Below are 21,063 nucleotides of genomic sequence, written 5' to 3' on the forward strand. Positions count from 1 at the left end.
AAATTAGAAAGCCAATGGCTGTTTCCTCTATTTGTTTGTAGAATTTTTCTCGCCGAACAAAATATCCCAAATTTGTGGTTAATTTAAACAAGACTGAAATATCAGGAGGAGATTCAACTTGAATAAGGTTTAAAGTGTCTTTAAGCGAGACATTGGTGGACAGAGGTTTTTTTATAATTTAATATATAAATTAGTGGCATCTGCAATTGGGAATAATGGCACATTCTGTTTGTGAATTTTAGGTAGTCCGTATATCAGGCAGCGGGGGGGGGGTCTTAGAAGTCCAAGGGAAGCTAGGTCGAACGATCTTTAAGCAAAGAATCAAATTTTAATGTGTAGTCATGGTGGTTTAAAACTATTCTAGCATTCCTGTTATCAGATTTAGAAAATTACTATTCTTTTGCTATTTTTCATTTGCAATAGTGCTTCATAGTCCTTATGTAGGAGAGGTTACTTTTTGGTGGACATGCATTGGCAATATCCAGTCTGATATTGTTAGTAATATGGGCAGAAAGGCTAAGAATCTCATATTCATAATTTATTGTTATTATTATTTGACACCTCCAGGGAGTCCAAAGACTCATTGAGGAAGAGTGTGCCAACAGCATCAAATGATTGATTCCCTTCCAACTACTAACCACGCTCAAACTTGCTTAACTTTTTTTGCATGCATCATTAGTAGCAGAGGCTCTACCAATTGACCAACCTTTGCCAGCAAATGTTGGTTGATATAATTTCATCATTATGAATTTCAATTTCTTCTGTAGAAATTTTTGTAGGTGCAAGTGTAGTTATGGCCAAGAGAGTGAGTGCATTAATTGCTTGAGGATGAGGGGAAGATAAGTTTATTATGGTGTTTATATGATGTTGTTTTTGAGACTTGAAAGTTTTTTTTGGAAATTCTTTGGCTGCTGAAGCATTAGAGATGTCTGAAAGGATCACCAAAAAAAAAAAAAAGTATTCAAAGTTGTGGCATGCTTCTCTGCCTTACAGAGACCACCATTTTGTATGGTATGACACAAAAAAAATAGTACTTAACTTTGACACCCCCCCTTCCCTTCAGTACACATGCTATGAAATATGCCATCAAACTGCATGTACATTAATAGAAAAGCATGTGTAGAGTCTATGCCATTACATTTAGCTGTAGCAATGGGATTGATGTTGAAGAAAAGACATTTATTGTTGAGCATTATTTTTGTTCATATGGAGTTGGTAGAGCAAATGGTCCAAGACAATCACATGTTTGTGAGCAGTTTGTTCATTGTTTCCGTAAGCATTCCCAAGCAGTAGTGTCATCATTGCCTTAATTGAGGGTTTCTAATGTACCGGGAGTGTTCTACTGCAATGCAAAGGACATTCAGGGAGACTACGAACTATTAACACAAATGAGAGTCATGGGCATGTGCTGGAGCAAGTATAGTTACAGTCCCCAAAATGCAGTCATTGCCAAAGGACAATAAAACTTGGGACACTGAGATGGTCACTACAGAGAATCCTTAAAGAGCTGGATGCCTTTTTCATGATATTGTTAGTAATATGGGAAAGAAGGCTAAGAATCCCACATTCATAATTCCATCATCCATAACGATGAAATTATGAATTCGTACAACCATCATTCAGGTTGGTCAGTGTTTAATAGCAACGGATTATGCTACATGGCAGAAATACTGTGCATGCATGCTGGCCAATGTCTATGAAGATCCATCTTTCTTCTATAATGTCTGATTCTTGGATGAAGCACATTTCTATCTAAACAGTCATGTAAAGACAAACCTACAGGTTTCTTGAGACCTAGATTTGTCCAAGAGAAACCTCTTAATGGTGAGGTCACTGCATTGTGTGTGGTTTCTGGCCATGGCATAATTGGGTTCTACTTCATTGAAGAGGATGGTGCAACCGTGACCTTGAATAGCAAATACTACATCAAGAATGTATTGTTTCTGTTTGCATAGGATGTGTTATGCAAAATTCATCCAATTTTGTGCACAGGTATTCCAACATCACAGAGCAACCTGTCACACATCACATGGTTTTAGAGCTTTTTTGAGGTTCACAGAATTCCTGTACCCTTCACGTTCTCCTGATTTCACATCACTGACGCCTTCATTTGGAGTATGTTGAAGGAATGGGTATTCCACCATGACCTGTCTTCAAACCTTGATAAACTAAGGAATAAAATTACATGATATGTCCTGCAGACATCCCCACCCTTGTTCTCCAAGATGACAGAGAACCTCCGCATGCACTATGAAACCTGTCTTCAGAGACAAGGTGTCCATTTTGAGCATGTAATCTACCATTGTTAATGCTTTATTCAACCAAGAATCTACTGATAGTGGTGGATTACACCTATCATCATGTGTAAACATATATTTCTTTGCTAATAAACCTGTTTACTTCATAACATACATTGTAATTATTCAGTACTTTTTTTTTTTTTTTTGCATCATACTGTATATCTGCTGTTTGGCTATGCTTTGTTGATTATGTGTTCTCCATTTGGCCACATGGCATGGATGTTCAAAAAAATTTTTTTTAATGCATCTAAACAATCAACATTCCAGGATCCAGATCACCTTAGATAGGGAAAATAACAGCATTCTCCCCTTTCTAGACACTTTAATTACATGCCAGCCTGATGAATCTCTGGCATTCTCTGCTTACAGAATCCCCTGCCCACACTGGTAGATACATTCACAAGCAGTATGAATTATAACTATATTATAGGGCTGAATTAATAGTTCATATAACAATACCTTCATATATAGACCTCACAACCACTTGAAGACCATATAAAAATTGGCATCCCTTATCTGTTCCACCAAAGACCACTTGCAGTCCTGAGACCTGCCAGGTGTTTACCAGGTCCCTTGCAGTTGTAAACTATCCTACTATGGTCAAACAGGCAGGTCATCCAACATTAGAATTGCTGAACATATGTTTCTACCACTACATCCACTCAGGATTTGCTGACTATGCTTTGGGCATCCACCACATACTCTTAAGAAGGCCACTCTATTCCATTGCTGCAAATATAAATACTGAAGACTGTTCCTTGAATCTTCTTCTGCCTTAAGAAACTAACAAAACCTTAACAAATTTGGTTACATGTAACCACCCCCAAATTTGATAAAATCTCATTCGCTGTACTTCAGCCCAACAGCCAATTAGAGTGCACTGTTTAGGACTTAAGACTTACTTTTGGTTGACATACTTTAGCCTCATTACTCAGTGTAGTGGCTGTGTGCACATGTCATATTATATTGTATCCCTTGATGATGGCAATTTGACTGCTTAAATATTGGAAGTATTAATTAAATTTAATCTACTTAATATTAGTCTACATTGCAAGTTCCTTAAATAATTACAGTTACGTATAGAAATGAGTAAGATGCAATAAGCCAAGGCTAAAAAAAAAAAAAAATTAAATTGTTCAGTAGTAAAATTTTTTAAAGATCATATCTTAAACAGTATTATTAAGATAGAGATGGAAACAATTCTACATAACATTGTGTAATATAATGTCTTTGAATTTGGGGTCTGCATGCATCTACCTCCTTATCATTAACTTAATAAATGGAATATATTTATACGCCCATCATTAGTAGGGTGCAAATGCAGACACATAAGAAAATGGTACTGTCATTTATGGCCAGTACCATTTATCAATACTCACTACTTCCAGATGTTATTTTCATTGAGGAACAGTTTGTAGTCTTTCCTGCATGCCTAGTTTTCATCATATTCAAATTCCTGGTATGTATTCTCAGGGACTGTACAGTATGCTATGATAGAGCTATGTGATTAAGTTTGTTATTCTCGTCAATAATTTTTCTCAAAATTAGTCTGTTATTTGTCAAGACTATTATTGTTAGACCTTGCATTTTGATTTTATAAAATCACTTTCTTTTAACTGCAACAATTGTGTGCTTCCCCATCCCCCTCAATCTTGGTCTTATTTTACTTTTTCTAGCTAGTTTATTTTCACTTTAGCAATACACCAGAAAGGAAAAATTCAAAAATATTTAGATTCACCAAAATTAATAATTGTTACAGATTTTTGAACCAAGTAACAATTCAGAGCTGACATTACTGTGTGTTGTACATCTGACATATATGTAGTTCGTTGTTTTGAATACCTCATAGGTGGTTATTTGTGTAGCCATGATAATAGGTTTCCAGCAAAATGAGCAAACTACTTTGTTAGACTCCTTGAAGTAGCAAGATGAGGAAGGCATTATCAAGATAAGTATTGTAGCTCTGGACCATTGATTGCATATTAGGGTTTTTGGTAGAGACATGGGCAGTATAGTCTTCATTCTCTGAGATTCTATAAATTTTTCAATCTGACCTGCATAGGCCTTGTTGCATAAAGATCAAATTTTATAGACATGCTGATACTAGTGAAAAGGAATATTATTCTTGGCATCTCTTAAGAATTTGTTCCTATATCTTAATTCTGTGATTATGTGTGGTGGTGTTTCTGTGTATAATAAGTTATGAACAGCTCATTCTAGATTATTATTATTATGACTGCACTTCCAAGGAGTTCGAGGATTTATTGAGGGAGGGTCCATTTAGACACATGCACTTAAATCTCTATCATATCTCTCCTTTAACACATTTACTGAAGATGCACTCACATGTAATGATAGCCAATTCCACATCCTTACCACATGCCATGAGAACCTAGACCGCCACATGCTTCCTAATAGCACCCCTAGCCAGTTCCCAGGGATGATCCAAATTCTTCCTCCACCATCTGTAAGCTGCAAAATGTCACTTGTGTCTATGCTATAAGATGTTTTACTAACTTGTATGTTTCTGTCATGTCTTTTTTTTTTTCACTCCCTTTATTCCTCAAACTTTGAGGGCCATGTTCCCTCAATCTGTCATCATATGCAAAATTGCATAGGCTGGTTATTTATCATCTCAGCTACTTGGTGCTGAATCTTTTCAACTGTCTGTCCTTGGATCTGCATACAAAACACTGATCCAGATGTGGCCTTACCAGTCTTGTATAGTGGGCAAATAACTTCCTTATTCCTATTAATTAATGTTCTCTTTAACTATGCTGTTAACCAGTGCACTGACAGTTCAGTCTTCAGAGATTCTGTATCAGCCACATTCTTTATCACCTTCCTTAACTTAGCATCAGCAGCAGATAACTAAATATCACACCCCAGACTCTCCCCTATATCATTAATTTAGTTAACAGTGGCTCAAGTTCAGAACCCTGTGGTACACCACTGGTCACTTTCCTCCTCGTAGACTTGGCACCACCATATATTACTTTCTGATACCTCTCGGTCAGCCACACTCTAATTTGTGTCACAAGTTTGTTGTAGGAACTCATCTCATTATTTTGTATAACACCCTTCAATGTGGAATCCTGCCAGATGTCTTATCAAAATTCAGAAGTATCATGGTACAGGAATACCTCGATTATCACGGTTTGTAATTTGATACCAAAATTCCAATTATTATGCTCCAAATTCGAATTATCGTGGCCCGAGATGTAGCCCACTACATATGCAACCAGTTCGAGTCACCACTCTCCAGGAATCGCTCTCTTGTAGCACTTATGACTGAAATGGAAACACTATTGTCAGTGTGGATAGAAGATTGTAACCAAAAGAGAATTCCTCTTAGTCAAATGACTATAAAAACAAAAGCATTGAATTTGTTTGAAACTTTAAAAAGAAAACAATTAGAAAACGAAAATGATTCGGCATCAGTAGTGGAAGAAACCTTCTCTGCAAGTTCAGGGTGGTTTGATTGGTTCAAAAAGCGATCGAGCATTCATAGCGTTCGTGTACAAGGTGAAATTGCAAGTGCCGATGAAAAAACAGCAGCTAGTTTTCCTGGTGATTAAATCTTGATTTTAAAATCTTGTTGATATTAGATAATGCACCTAGTCATCCAACAGCACTGAATGATTTGTGCGAAAATGTAAAAGTTATTTATTTACCACCTAATACCACTTCCATCATCCAGCCAATGGATCAAAGTGTAATCGCATCCTTTAAGGCATATTACCTATGAAGAACTTTTTCACAAGTAATAGAAAAGACTACAGGAGATGAAGCTATGACTTTGACAGAATTCTGGAAGGCATTCAATATCAAAAATTGCATTGAGAATGTCAAAGAAGCATGGAGTGAAGTAACGTCTAACAACCTGAGAGCGGTGTGGCAAAAGATTATTTCTCATTGTGCAAATGATTTTTAAGGATTTGAAAATGAAGTAACTTGTGTTATCAATGACATAACTAAGCTTGGCTTCGATCTAGGACTAAAAGAAATTGAAAAAGGTGATGTTCAGAACCTGCTTCAGTCACATGATAAGGAGCTGGATGATGAAGACCTAATTAACCTCGAGAGAGAGAATGCGCTTACGATGCTCAAATCGATGATAATGACGAACAAATTGACGTGGCACCGAAGGAATTTACCCTCAAAGAAATGGACGAAATGTTTAGAATTGCTGAAAATTTTAAAGAAAAAAATCTTGAACGGCGATCCTAATCTCGAGTGATCAATGAAAGTTCGTTAGGAAATTGAAAATTCCATCTGTTGCTACTGAGTTTTATACGAAGAAAAAAGAAAGAAAAAATTCCGCCAGACAACTCTACACCAACTTTTATCCAAGAAAGAATAATTGTATGTACTCCTTATATATAAATAAAGATTAAAGAATAATCTTGTTTTTCTAAATGAACCTTCATTTTTTACTTAACACGTTTAACACATTTCTTTTTTACTTGATATATAAAATTTAATTAATAGATTTGAAAAATCCTTGGCAATGATCACCCATTTTACACGCATTATTTATCCCGATTATCGTGGATTCGATTATTGCGGTATTTTTCGTGGCAACAATAACCATGATAATCGAGGTATTCCTGTATATTCATTTCCCTATACAATTCTGCTATCACTCAATTGTTGCAGTATTTTTCGTGGCAATAACCATGATAATTGAGGTATTCCTGTATATTCATTCCCCTATACAATTCTGCTATCACTCTATTATAGAACACTGAGCAGGCTGCTAAAGCATGACAAAACTTTAACAAAACGATGCTGTCTTCTAGATGATCCTAGTGTCTTTGGATGGAATTCATAACTAGCCTTTGCACCTTGATGACCACACTAAAGATACTGATTTCTCTGTAATTCACTGCATCAATCCTATCTCCATCCTTGAATAATGGTATTATCTTAATTCCTTTTTACTCATTAGGCATCTTCAACAACCAAGTCAACAGCATTGCTAACTGTTTTTGCACATTTCTTCAGTATCTGTGGCGATATCTTATACAGTCCAACTTCTGTTATATTATTTTAGTCAAGCTCTTGTAACTGCTTTAATACTTCTAATGGGCACATGAGGTACAGTATACAGCCTCTCCCTATAAAGGTCTTTCTCATGGTCTGGTGGCCTGTTTCCACAAAGTGGGCTCTGGCAATAGTCAGCCAGCATTCCTGCTGCAAATGGATATCTTCCTAGTTGAAATAAATGGTAGACCTACTAGGTGGTTGATTAATACACTTCAAGGACATACCAGACATACTTAGAGACCCAAGCCCTCCTCCATTTTGAGGGTACATCCATTAAACAGTGGTATCACAGGCTAGGCTCAAACCTTGTTATTAATGAATTGGGAGGCTTCCTGGTCAGCTGGTTCATGATGCCACTGCCACATACTACCTGGTCAGAGTAGTGGTGTGTGTGTGTATGTGGTAACTGCTATCAAGACCATGTTGGCATGGAGACTTCACTTTTTCTGTATGGTGTCTTGTCCACGAGTCGGTCTTGTCTCATCACTGAATGTCCTTCCTCTATCCTTTGATCGAAATTCATAATCAATACTGAATCATGCAACAAACAATGTTAGTGTCACTGCAGTTAAAATAAACTTCCTCAAAAACAGTTGCAAAGAAAAGGACACAAAATATACTAAACAAGTCAAAAATCCCTTTACAGAATTTGCTTTCACATCCACTTCGCCAACATCTGTAGCATTAATATCAACATAAAGGACATGCAATGTCACTTACAGACATCTAGACTAGGCCTCCTGCTTTTGACAGAAACCCAAATTGCAGCCACATCACCCATAGTCCACTTCCAATGTGTGAATTGCACATTTCATAATTCTTTTGTCACAGGATTGCACCTGTACCTTTGTAAGATCTGACATTGCCTCCCAATGAATGCCTAATTTCAAATCCCCTGCTTTTGGCTTCCTTTCATTATTTATTAATATTTATTGGATGCATTTACCACTCTGACCTCTGCACTTTCCTATCCACAAGGTTCAATCTTCTGCAAAACCAGATAATTAAGTCGTCTTTCTAGGTAACCTTAATATTCATAAAACTCCATTTGGCTCCCCTTTTCCAATACCACTGACCAAGTGCGATGTGATGTGGATGTGCTTGCTGTAAGTATGACACTTATGTAATGCAAATTGTACATGTACCTACCCATATTCCTGATAATCCTCTATTCTCACAATACTGTTGATTTTTTTTTTTTAACGAGTTCTCCTTTGAGATACACTGCAGCAATCACCTATCCTTTCATTAACTCAGATCACAATCACAAAACGCTCTCCATCTAGCCATGCACATCCTTGTATACAAAGGTACCATCAGACTTCTCTTCCTTTCCATGGTCTGACTATTGTTTATTCTCTTCTGACCCAAACACATGCACTGATTGAGTTGCAAAAATTATCCTCACCAATAGGAAGGTCTTCATTCTACTCAAAATTCTTACCCAATTTCCAAGCCCTGGTTCAATAGAAGATGTACCAAAGCAGTTGAAGGAAAAACTCTGCTTCCCACAGTTGGCTTGCAACAAAAACACCAGCTTCTTAATCAGGCCTATGGCAAGCACTAAATACAAAACAACATCAGTAATCCAAATCTGTCTTCAGTAAAGTCCAATAGCAAAAAACTTGCTCCATGTTCAAGTGGAAGTTGTTCATTCTGGTCCATAGCAAAGGCCATCTAATGAAACTTCTGTTCACCTGCACTTCTGTTTCTCATCCAGATGGCACGACTGTTCTAACAACCAAAGATAAATCTGATCTCCTGACATCACTCTTTTTCTCCAGTTCCTGCATAGATGATCATGACAAATTGTCTCTTATCATACCAAAAACTGAGCCTATCTCCTTTGGTTTTATGGCAAAAGGGCATCATATGAATACTAAAATTTAGACACCAAAAAGTATCTTCCACTCCCAGTGGCATCTTTCCAGTTGTAATTCAAATGTTGTGCTCCACAGCTAATACCTGTCCTTTATCATCTCTGCAATCTTTTGTACTTAGCTGGCACTTATCCCAGTGCATGGTAGCACACACAAATCCTTCCTGTTCCAAAAAAAAAAAAAAAATGGAGATAAAAGTTACTCTTCCAACTAAATAATAATTGCTATATCCTACTCATCATATCCTAACATCCTCCCCAAAATAATGGAGAAAGTCAACAGTAAACTATTCCACTGCCTAGAGGTGGGCTTATCAGTTGATCAGTGATCATCAGTATGGATATGGATTCTGCCATTCTAGATCCACAGTTGACCTCATAGCTTACATCACCCACCACTGGACATTGCCATGGAAAGGTTCAGAGAAAGATGATGTCACTCTTGATGTTTCTAGAGGCTTCTGATCATGTTTGGCATCAAGTCCTGCTAAGCAAATTGCTTTCTTACAGTCTACCTCCCTCCCTCTGTAATTGGGTAGTCAGCTTTCTCTTTGGTCATGTAATACATGTCATGGCAGACAGCTTCCTTTCTTTGAAACCATTAATGCAGGAGTGTCTCAAGGCTCTATTTTATCATCTATCCTATTTTTCCTATACATAAACTATCTGCTCTCAGCCACCACTCATTCTGCCCACAGTGCTTTTCTGATGGTGGTGAACTTCATTCATCATACTCGTTTGACAACCATGTAATGCTCAGGCATCATATGCTTCAGAATTATTTATCACCCTGTTGAAGGATAGTATTGATTTCAGTACTTTCCTTCAATAGGGTGAAGAAAGGAATCTTATTCTCAGTAATAAATAATCAGACAGAATCAGATCTTGCTGCTTAGACTGACATTTACCTCCAGCATCTACTGGCATAAACATATGACCTGTTTTTCACCAATCCAGCTACTGAATTATACAAATCCCACATCTACCCTTCCTTTGAATACTATTCATGTGTTTAAGATAGTGCACCACAAACCTCCCTGAAAATATTCTCATTGCCATCCAGAAACAATTCAGCTAACAAGTGATTTCATCCTCACTGGCTCTCTTCAGCTCACGGATGCACTGTTTCCGTTCTATGTCTTTTCTACAGGTACTTCCATGGTTGCTGCTCTACTGAACTGGCAAGCATCATTTCTCCACTTTCTGTTAGGCCTGTTAAAACAAGAGTAAGCAACTGTCCAGCATCTCTTTTTAGTATAACTTCAGATGCACCAAACCTGCTTCTCCTGTTCTTCTTTTATTCCATCTACTTCTGGAGGAATGACCTTCCTCGTGAAGTGTTCTCAAACAACCTCTAGCTCTTCAAGAAAAATGTGCTATAGTGAGTAGGTAGACCTAGACGTAATACTAAGGTTTCAATAGTCAGAGCTTATTTCTTTACTTTTTCTACCTCATGTATGTCATCAATATAAAGAAATAATTAATAAGAAAACAACTACCTCTGTTCATTTGTATTCAACCCCAGCATTGAAAAAGCTCATGTGTCTTCCTGGAATATATAACTTGTTGATTTCACTACCATGCAGTTTCTCATGCTAATGCTAGAGTTGCTTTCTCAATTTATTATGATCATATGCCTTTGTTGTATATATGCACCCCTTAGTGCAAGCTCTTTTACACATTGTCACCCTTAGTCCAAGCTGCATGATTATTCTCAAAGTTGGAAGCATAATCATCAACTCATTTATAGACAATTCTCAAACCAGTGAAGAACGTTGGATCTAGTAACAGAGTTACTAGATCCAATGTTCTTGTACTGTAATTCCTTTCCATCATATGCTGCTTAAGGTAAGTTATCCTTGAGTAATTGTTTAAATTCATTTCTCCTTATCCTGCATGCATTTTTTGTCCTCCAGTTTCTATCCTCATCATCGAAATCCCCACCATAATGATAGTCCTCTTTGTATGCATAAGATTTATCTGTCTGTGCAGTTCACAGTCCTCTTCAGATGATCCTGGTCTCTAGCAGTACATATTTGTGCTATTTTTTTGCCCTCTTAATCTCTGTCTCACACCAAATAGTTTCAAACCCATTTCCTGTATTACTGATGTTATCACTGCTACTACTACCACCACCACCAGCGATTTATATCCAGTGGGATTTAATTATTTAATTCTTCTGCAGTAATTAGTATGACTATTTCCCTGCTCCTCTTCTCTGTCCTCACAATAAGCTGAATCCATTGCATTCTAATTCCTGTAACTATCCTCTTCAGTCTGTATCTTCTCTCACCCATATCTTATTGCTATCTATGTTTGATATTATTACATCTACTGGTGCTAAGGATGCTATGTTTATTCCTGATGCTTCTTATATATAGTAGTTTATCATTCTCTCTGTTTGCATTACACTTACAATTTCTATCACTACATTTAGTGCATGTATCTGTGCTTTCATGCAACTACCCAGACATATGTGGTTTCCCTGACAATTCACATTGATTGACAGAAAAATTCTTTGCCAGAATAATATATGTAGGAAGTACTTTCTATCCTGTACTTATGTATGTCATTTTTATAATTAAATACATTCAGAACTAGCAAGTAATTTTTAATAAAAACTTGCTTATTACTAGTGGTTTTATTTATTACTTTGTATTTGTTATTTCAAATAAACTGCCTATAATGATGTTTTTTTTTCTATGTATTCTTGTGAATTTTTAAAAAATAAATAATGGATCTTTAATGCATGACATTAAAAGTTGAATCCCCAAGGGAGTTTAAGAGAGTTTAAATTTCATCCATTGAAGTATCATTCCATCTCCCTTCTTTTAGTCCTCTTGAAAACAGTGATTAAAGTCATCGGTTCTCAATTCAAAATTAAGTGGATTAAAAACACAACTCCTAGGAGATGTATTACTGTTCTACATTATGAGAGAAGGTTACTACCTAGACCGTGTTTCAACCTTTTTTGAGGTCTCATCAGTAAGTAGGTAGACCTAGATGTAATACTAAGGTTTCAATAGTCAGAGCTTATTTCTTTACTGTACTAGTGTCAAAAGGTGTACAAATACAATTACTGAAAAAGAGCCAACAGGCTTCAATTCAGCAAAGTAAACTTATTCAAAATTAAGTGGATATTGAATACCACATTATTTCTTAGACGAATAAGAAACTCAAAGATAGGAAATCTAATCTAAGACTTTCATACAGAATATAGAAATCTATATAAAGTTCGGCGAGTCCAAGCATAAGCCAACTGGTAGTGCAATGCTAGGGCAACTCGTAGTAAAGGTGGAGCAAGTCCGATCACTGTTCTTAGTATTTTCCGATAATGTAAAACACAACTCCTAGGAGATGTATTACTGTTCTACATTCTTTTTCACTGCTCTTTTTCAGTAATTGTATTTGTGCACCTTTTGACAACTCGTATACAGTAAAGAAATAAGCTCTGACTATTGAAACCTTAGTATTACATCTAGGTCTACCTACTCACTGATGAGATCTCAAAAAAAGGTCGAAACCAGTCTGGGTAGTGACCTTCTCTCATAATGTAGAACAGTAATTCATCTCCTAGGAGTTGTGTTTTTACATTATGGGAAAATACTAAGAACAGTGATCGGTACTTGTTCCACCTTTACTACGAATTGTACTATCAGTTGTTGGCTTACGCTTGGACTCACTGAACTTTATATAGTTTGCTATATTCAGCATGAAACTCTTAGATTAGATTTCCTATCTTTGAGTTTCTTATTTGGCCAAGAAAACTGTGGTATTCAATATCCACTTAAATTTGAATAAGTTTACTTCACCGAAGTTAAGCCTGTTGGCTCTTTTTCAGTAATCAGTTCTCAACTTTTTTCTAGCTGATATGCTAGGTAACAAAGGTATTTTTTCTTTTCTTTTTTTTTATATTTCTCCCACATACAAAAGGCAGAAGTGCCTATGGTAAACAAATGGTAAACAAATATGGTATAAAATTCCTGACATATACTCTCAAGGGATGTACAGGTTATTATGATGGTACTACATAAAAAACTTACATCATTACTAACTTCCTATCGACAATTTTACTCAAAATTAACCTGTTATCTGTCAAGACTCCAACATTATCAGATCTTATATTTCTGTCTTCTAAGGCACTTTTTATTGTATCAATCCACCTATATCTTGGTCTTCCTCTGGGTCTTTTTCCTGCCAACCTGGCAGAGAACACTTGTTTTCTAATCTTTCCTCTCCCATTCTGTTTAAGTGATCATCCCACCTGAGATTAGCTCTGCTAACACATTCCTGGAGGCTAACAGTGTCAAGTTCTTTTTTAATATCCTTGTTTTAATATGATATTGTCATTGATGCCATCTGTTCATGCCCCCAAATCTTTCTCAGGACTTTCATATCTGCGGTTCCTAGTCTTTGGTCAAGTGTTTTATTTCTAACCCAGCTCTCAGATTCATAAGTTAAAATTGGTTTGAACACTTGTATACAGCTAATTTAGTGTTTTGACTAATTTCTCTCTTATTCTATATAAATTTAGTAATTTGACACTTCCTGCCATACCGACTTTATTGATTCTGTTGTTTGTTTCCATATTTAATTTACCACCTTCATTAACAATTGATCCTAAGTATCTGAAATGTTTTACTTATTCTATAGGTTCTCCATTCATGATGCAGTTGATATTTTTAATCTTTCTGCCTATTTTCGTTGTTTTTGTCTTGTTATTGCTGATTTTCATATCAAATTTATTACAACAGTTATTGTTTAGTCACGGAATCTTGCAGACTTGTACTGGATTTAAAAGTATAATTCCATCTACATAAAGTAAAGAGCTAAGATTAACGTTTCCAATTTTGATATCAGTTTTAGTACAGCTTTCCTTCTTAATGTGATCCATATAGATAATGAATAACAGAGGAAATAATCTATACCTTGTCTGACACCAGATTTAACATCAAACCATCTTCCTGTACTTCCTTCAATTGTAACTGCTGACTCGCAACTCAAATGAAGACTAAGTATTGCTTGATATAATACACCATTGACAACATATAACTGTAGCGCATTGAATAGCTTTTCTCTTGGCATCTTGTTATATGTCTTTTGCAGGTCTACAAAGCTTAAATTCAGATCTTTGTTATATTCCCACGATTTCTCAACAATTTATCGTACAGCCTGACAGCCTCTATTTGGCTTGAAGTCAAATAGAGGCTGTCAGGCTGTACGATAAATTGTTGAAGAAGAGTCTTCAACAAAAGAGTCTTTCTTCTTCACGAAGCTTCCCTTCCTCAATCCTTCTCAACTATACTTGCGTAAATCTTACCAGGAACATTCATTAGGGAATATACCTCTGTAATTCTTACATTCAGTTTTAATTCCTTTTTATATATGGATACTGTGAGAGCTCTACTCCACTCATCTGGAATTTGTCCTTCTGACCAGGCCATCTGAACTATGCAGTGCAGCCACTGCAAGACTTATACATAACTCTATACTTGAGTGTTTCCGGTCGAATAACATCTACTCCTGCTGCCTTTCCTCATTTCAAGCTTTTGATGGCTTTTTCTATGGATATGTATTCCTGATTGCATGCCTGTTGAGTGTGTTTTACCTCTGTGCTGTGCATGTTTCATGTAGCAATTTTTTGAAGTAATTACTCCATACATCAAGGATATCTTTTTCTCCAGTTTTCATGTCACCTTTATCATCTCTAATTCCTTTTACAGCACTCTTTCCTCCATTTCTGAGCTTTTTTAACAGCCTCCAGAATATTTTTCCACCTTCCTGATATTTATTTTCTATGTTCTTACCAAAGTCTTCCCATTTTGGTAATGTGTTTCCTTTCTTATTATTCAATGCTTGTATCATAATGGATGTGTTCCTCTCTTTATATTTCCCTACTAATATTGGAGTATCTCAAGGCTCTGTACTTTAACCCATGCCCTTTCTGCAATACATTAGTGACTTTATTTCACTAAGTCCAAATCCAGTCCATGAGTTTGTTAATAAGTATTCAGTATTGTATAGTAAATTCTATGGATTTGTGGATGCTGATTCAATTGAATGGTCACTCTCATTCCTCATTTTCCTCTAAGCATGTAAAAATGCAAGTAGCTTTGCTGGTCAATATCTGCATACACAGTTTAGTTTCAGACTTATTGAACCACCTTCCTTATTCCATTACCTCCATTTGTTCAAGAAATGCATACGCTGGCTTCCTTTTTCCATAACCACTTGTTCACTTGACACCATTCTTTAATCACTGTTGACAATTTGTGGCATTGATATATACAGTGTGTGTGTAATTTCACAATATGGATAGTTTTAGAAAATCATATATAAAGCTGAAGTTTTTACTGAAATGAAACTTCTGTATATATTAAACGTTCTTAAGACACCCAAACTAATTGCAGAATATGACCATCTAAAAATGATTTGATCAAAAAAAGATTGTCAAAGGATTATGTTGTTGTTCACTTTTTTTTAAGCATGAAAAAAAAAAAAAATTACAAACAAAATATAAAAAATTTATAAAAATGGCAAAAAAAATCCTTAGCCCACCCATGGTACAAAATGTACTAGGTTTATAACCTTTTTGTGAGTGGGAATCACACATAAAAAAAAAAAAAAAAGACTAAAAAAATCCTCTGGTCCAGATATTATTCTCTCCCCCATTCCTATCATACTTAAAAATTATGGTCCAAATCTAACACCTATGCTATATTATTTTGAAATTTCAAAATCATTAAACAAGAGCTGCTTAAAAAAAGAACACATTATGGAGTAAGAATTGGAAGAGTACAGTGAGCAGGCCCAGTAAATATAAAGTGCAGCCAAGAAATCAAGAAAATAAATCATACTATGGAAAGAAATCATTGAAGTTCTTTTGCTGTTTTGCAAGTTGAGAGAAGAATGATCGTGGGGGGGGGGGGGGGGTCTGGAAAGTTCTAATAAACAGCTAGAACAAAAATAATATTAAAGCAACTGATAATAACCACAAGAAAGAACGTCTTAAAACCCTTTACCCCCCCCCCAATAGTATGGTACTTAGTACCATAGGTGTGCTAGAATTTTTTTCCCTTATTTTAATTAATGTATACATGCATATATTGTATTTTTATTTATTTTTTACATAATCTGGAAATGCTGCTCTAGACACTAAACATGGAATTTTTTCATGCCTCGATTAAGCAGGATGGTGTTCTCACACCAGGCAGTGAAATTCATCTCCCACCTAAATAAAGACAGTATTAAAGATATTGCAATATATGAACAGTAATAATGGATTATATGGAATATGTATGGGAATTAGTATCTGTAACTTGGTTGTTTAACTAATCAGTACAGGCAGTGTTTTAATTGAATTGAAGATTAGATCTGTTACACAAGTGCTATGGCAAATGCAGCTGTTCATAGAATGGTCAGCATCTCTTTGGAGGTGATGAAGATATTAAAAAGACTGGTTAGGACCTATAACCAAAAATAGATTGATCAGATTATAATCCTCCATAGGCTTTGTTAAAGATAGAGCTTGATTTAGCAATCTGCTTTCATTTTATTCATGAAGTGACAGCAAAATTTGACAAATGGAATGGACATGGATATGAAATAGAGTTGTGACTTAGCTACCTGATGATATCAGAAAGTAAAGTATGAATTAACTGATTCTAAGAGAATAAAGGTAACCAGTAGTTATACCATGGGTTCTTGGGCCACTGCCATTCCATTCATATACTAATGACATGGGGGATAGTCTAGAGAGTAATTACCAACTATTTGTTGGTGATGTGAGGTTAAAAAGATTGATATGGAATGTTTCTAATACAAAATCCCTGCAGGATGATTTAAACAAAATGATTCATTCATTCATTTCATATGGTGATTCAATGGCCGTGAGCCCCTTTTACAGAGAGGTATAGCACCACCTCAATCCCCCCCCCTCCCTATTTTTATCCCGGCTTGGTACCGGCATAGCTGACAATCTAGACCTATGGCTGGAGGAATTGTCTTAAGTATTCCTGACTGTATCCTTGTGTGTTCACAGGCCGGTTTGCCTGCTTGTGGGATGAAAAACCCCAGATAAACTGGGGGGGGGGGGGAACCCTGCTGTCCATGCCCAAGACTGGCTAACTTGGCTATGGCCAATGAAGATCCTTAAGTCCTCAAATCGTCAACCAGAATCGAACCCAGGACACTCATTCCGCAGGCATATGGTTGCAAAGTGCATAGCCACTTGGCTAACTGTGCAGACAACAAAATGATGGTATGTGATATGCCAATGATTATCTGTTTAGTGTTGTAAAATGCAAGGCTATGCATTTTGGATTAAAGAGATTGTAATCTGAATGTTAGAATTGAAGGAGGTCTGCTACGTGTAATTGATGATGCTAATGATTTAGCAATAGAAATTGAAATTCACTTGCCACTAAAGTGTTTGTAATTTACAGTGAATGACTGTGATGTATATCTCCTCTTTGATTGTAAAGATCTTGGTTAAAATTTCAACCAGGATGCAAGGAACCTTCACAAGAGCTTTTTAATTCTCATGTGAAATTAAAAATTCAATCTCATATGGAGGTTGAAGAATTTCTCCTCCTAGAAACTAGGCTCTTTTGTCCTGAAAAACAGATAAACCTGCAAGAGAACACATAATTAGCAAATACAATATTCTGGCCTTCATTGTTTTGGCCATAACATTACAACTCTTTGAAAAGATGACATATAGGCTACTGTGTTCAGATTTGGTCACCTGGGTTTTCTAGAGATGAAGAGACAATGGAGATGGTTTGGAGTCTGACTATGAAATGTTGTCATATGATGTGAGAATGAGGGCATGTGGGCTTCAAAGTTTGATGAAAATATGGGATAGACAAATTTGTAAGGAAATTGTTTGTGGAGATATAGGATAGATTTTTCAGTTCATAGTAGGCAGGAAGACAAAAGTCAGCCTGGAAGAAGGTGAGTAAGAATGTGATCAGCGTGCATCTGAGAGTTAGGTTTTCCTTGTGTTGTGTGATAGTGAGTGGAATAAGTTGTTGTGAGGGACTTTAGAGAACATATTCATGGGAAAGTATGATAAGTGTTTAGGTTGTATAAGTTAGAGGAGGAGAAGAAGGGCTTCTCTTAACAAGTACATGAACTTCCTGGAGGTGCCTGTAATAATAATAAATAACAATCATTTAAAAAATAGTAATCATATTAAGTGATTCTAAATGTTATAAACTGCAGTATTTTTTTGTTTTGTTTTCCATAGATATTTGAATATTTGGATAAACATGTTGTTGGTCAAAATCATGCTAAGAAAGTGCTTTCTGTAGCAGTTTACAACCACTATAAGAGAATTTATAACAACATGCCAAACAGCAATTCTACTAAAAGGCCAGAGAACACTATGATAGAAAGTCAGACACATGGTTTTATTCCACGTGGTAAGTTGCTATTTAAAATTTAATATGAAGATGAAATAGAATTTAAAGTAGTTCCATTTTTCCTTTCCCCCATAACTATCATAAATTTAGTTTAATCCTTTATCCAAGTGTGAGCAAACAAAGTTTGCACCTGAAAGTATCTTCAGGACTGGGGTAAGGTGGTACAACACCGGGCAACTCGTTGCAAAGGTGGAGCAAGCTAACAGCATTCCTATCTCAGTATCTCCCATAATGCAAAACACATCTCCTTTCGGATATGTATAATGTTATGCATTAAGGGAAGGGCCACTACCCAGACTAGTTTCGACCTTTATTGAGGTCTCTTCAGTGGGAGCCAGGCCCATGTGGAGATACCAGACAGAAGCATTAGCAAGGTCATCTCTACCTATAGGAATTGCCAAACGGTACGCCACCTTTTCATTAAATTACTCTGGATTTGGAGAAAGATGTTGAAAGTTTATTTTTCACTTTTGGACTATAATAAGTTTAGTTTAATCCTTTATCCAAGTGTGAGCAAACAACGTTTGCACCTGAAAGTATCTTCAGGACTGGGGTAAGGTGGTACAACACCGGGCAACTCGTTGCAAAGGTGGAGCAAGCTAACATCATTCCTATCACAGTATCTCCCATAATGCAAAACACATCTCCTTTCGGATATGTATAATGTTATGCATTAAGGGAAGGGCCACTACCCAGACTAGTTTCGACCTTTATTGAGGTCTCTTCAGTGGGAGCCAGGCCCATGTGGAGATACCAGGCAGAAGCATTAGCAAGGTCATCTCTACCTATAGGAATTGCCAAACGGTATGCCACCTTTTCATTAAATTACTCTGGATTTGGAGAAAGATGTTGAAAGTTTATTTTTCACTTTTGGACTATAATAAATTTAGTTTAATCCTTTATCCAAGTGTGAGCAAACAACGTTTGCACCTGAAAGTATCTTCAGGACTGTGGTAAGGTGGTACAACACCAGGCAACTCGTTGCAAAGGTGGAGCAAGATAACATCACTCCTATCTCAGTATCTCCCATAATGCAAAACACATCTCCTTGCGGATATGTATAATGATATGCATTAAGGGAAGGGCCACTATCCAGACTAGTTTCGACCTTTATTGAGGTCTCGTCAGTGGGAGCCAGGCCCAAGTGGAGATAATTTAATAAAAAGGTGGCACACCGTTTGGCAACTCCTATAGGTAGAGATGATCTTGCTAATGCTTCTGCCTGGCATCTTTGGCCTGGTTCCCACTGAAGAGACCTCAATAAAGGTCGAAACTAGTCTGGGTAGTGGCCCTTCCCTTAATGTAACATTGTACATATCTGCAAGGAGATGCGTTTTGCATTATGGGAGATACTGAAATAGGAGTGATGTTAGCTTGCTCCACCTTTGCAACGAGTTGTCCGGTGTTGTACCACCTTACCACAGTCCTGAAGATACTTTCAAGCGCAAACTTTGTTTGCTCACACTTGGATAAAGGATTAAATTAAATTTATTATAGCCTAACCAAGTAAAAAATAAACTTTCAACCCCATAACTATCATATTAATGTCATTGACAGTTTAATACAAAAGTCATTGGCCACTTCTTCAATTACAGCAAAATGGATACAACTATACCATAGGCAAATTTTATAGCCTATAAACAAAAATCAGTGATTCACTCAAAAGTAATATCAGTTCTTTATACTGAACAGCAAGTACATGGAAAGAGTTAAGAGCATCATCAAGTTTACAGTTGACAGTAGTGTGCTGAAGAAATGAAGTCCATAGGTGATCCTGAACCTAAAATATAATTAGATAGGCCTAAAATACTAATGGACAGATTACACCTTATAAAGCTTTGCTCAGATCAGCTGTTAGAGAATCTTTGTTTTAAAGCCATTAACAACCCCACAACATTGTTGTTTTAACAACAAATACGCACGTTGTTAAGTTTTGTGAAGAGTATAGTCCTCTCATGCCAATTACTGATATGTATTCATTGTTAACAGTCATCAACTCATCATTGATTGGCACAGGCAAATGCACACTGGATTAATGGAAATTGGTCTTATGAAGTGATGAATTATGCTGCATGCTCATCCTGTTTGATGTGTTTGCTTCTGAACTTTCTTCTCCATATCCAATCTCACATCACTGTTAGTGATGTGTTACTTCTCTTGGTACACATTTAGATCCATTGGTTATAGCATTTGAAATCATGACTGTTAGTCTTGGTAAATGTTCTAGATGCTTGTTTTCTTCTGCATATTGTTGCAATTTTATCACATTGGTTGTTACACCTTCCATGCCACAAAGGAGTGATTGTAAATGTGGTATGAAGAGTATAATATCAAAACATTGCAATAATCAATACAAATTTCCATTCTTCTTCTTCTTCTTTGTAGTGTTAGATCATAATTTCTTCTCAAT

General features: G+C 36.3%; 1 protein-coding gene across 3 annotated transcripts in view; it reads left to right on the forward strand.

Annotated features, from left to right (window-relative positions):
* ClpX (Caseinolytic protease chaperone subunit) overlaps positions 1-21,063 on the forward strand; it is a 201,486-nt gene that overhangs the window by 72,550 nt on the left and 107,873 nt on the right. For all 3 annotated transcript variants that reach the window (XM_090406130.1, XM_090406128.1, XM_090406129.1), the window contains one exon: positions 18,479-18,653. In XM_090406130.1, the coding sequence (XP_090262256.1) occupies positions 18,479-18,653 (175 nt within the window). The remainder of the gene's footprint in view (positions 1-18,478; positions 18,654-21,063) is intronic.

Source organism: Typopeltis vanoorti, chromosome 16 (assembly GCF_054136105.1).
Source record: "Typopeltis vanoorti isolate ZY-2024b chromosome 16, IOZ_Tvanoo_1.0, whole genome shotgun sequence".
Classification (NCBI taxonomy): domain Eukaryota; kingdom Metazoa; phylum Arthropoda; class Arachnida; order Uropygi; family Thelyphonidae; genus Typopeltis; species Typopeltis vanoorti.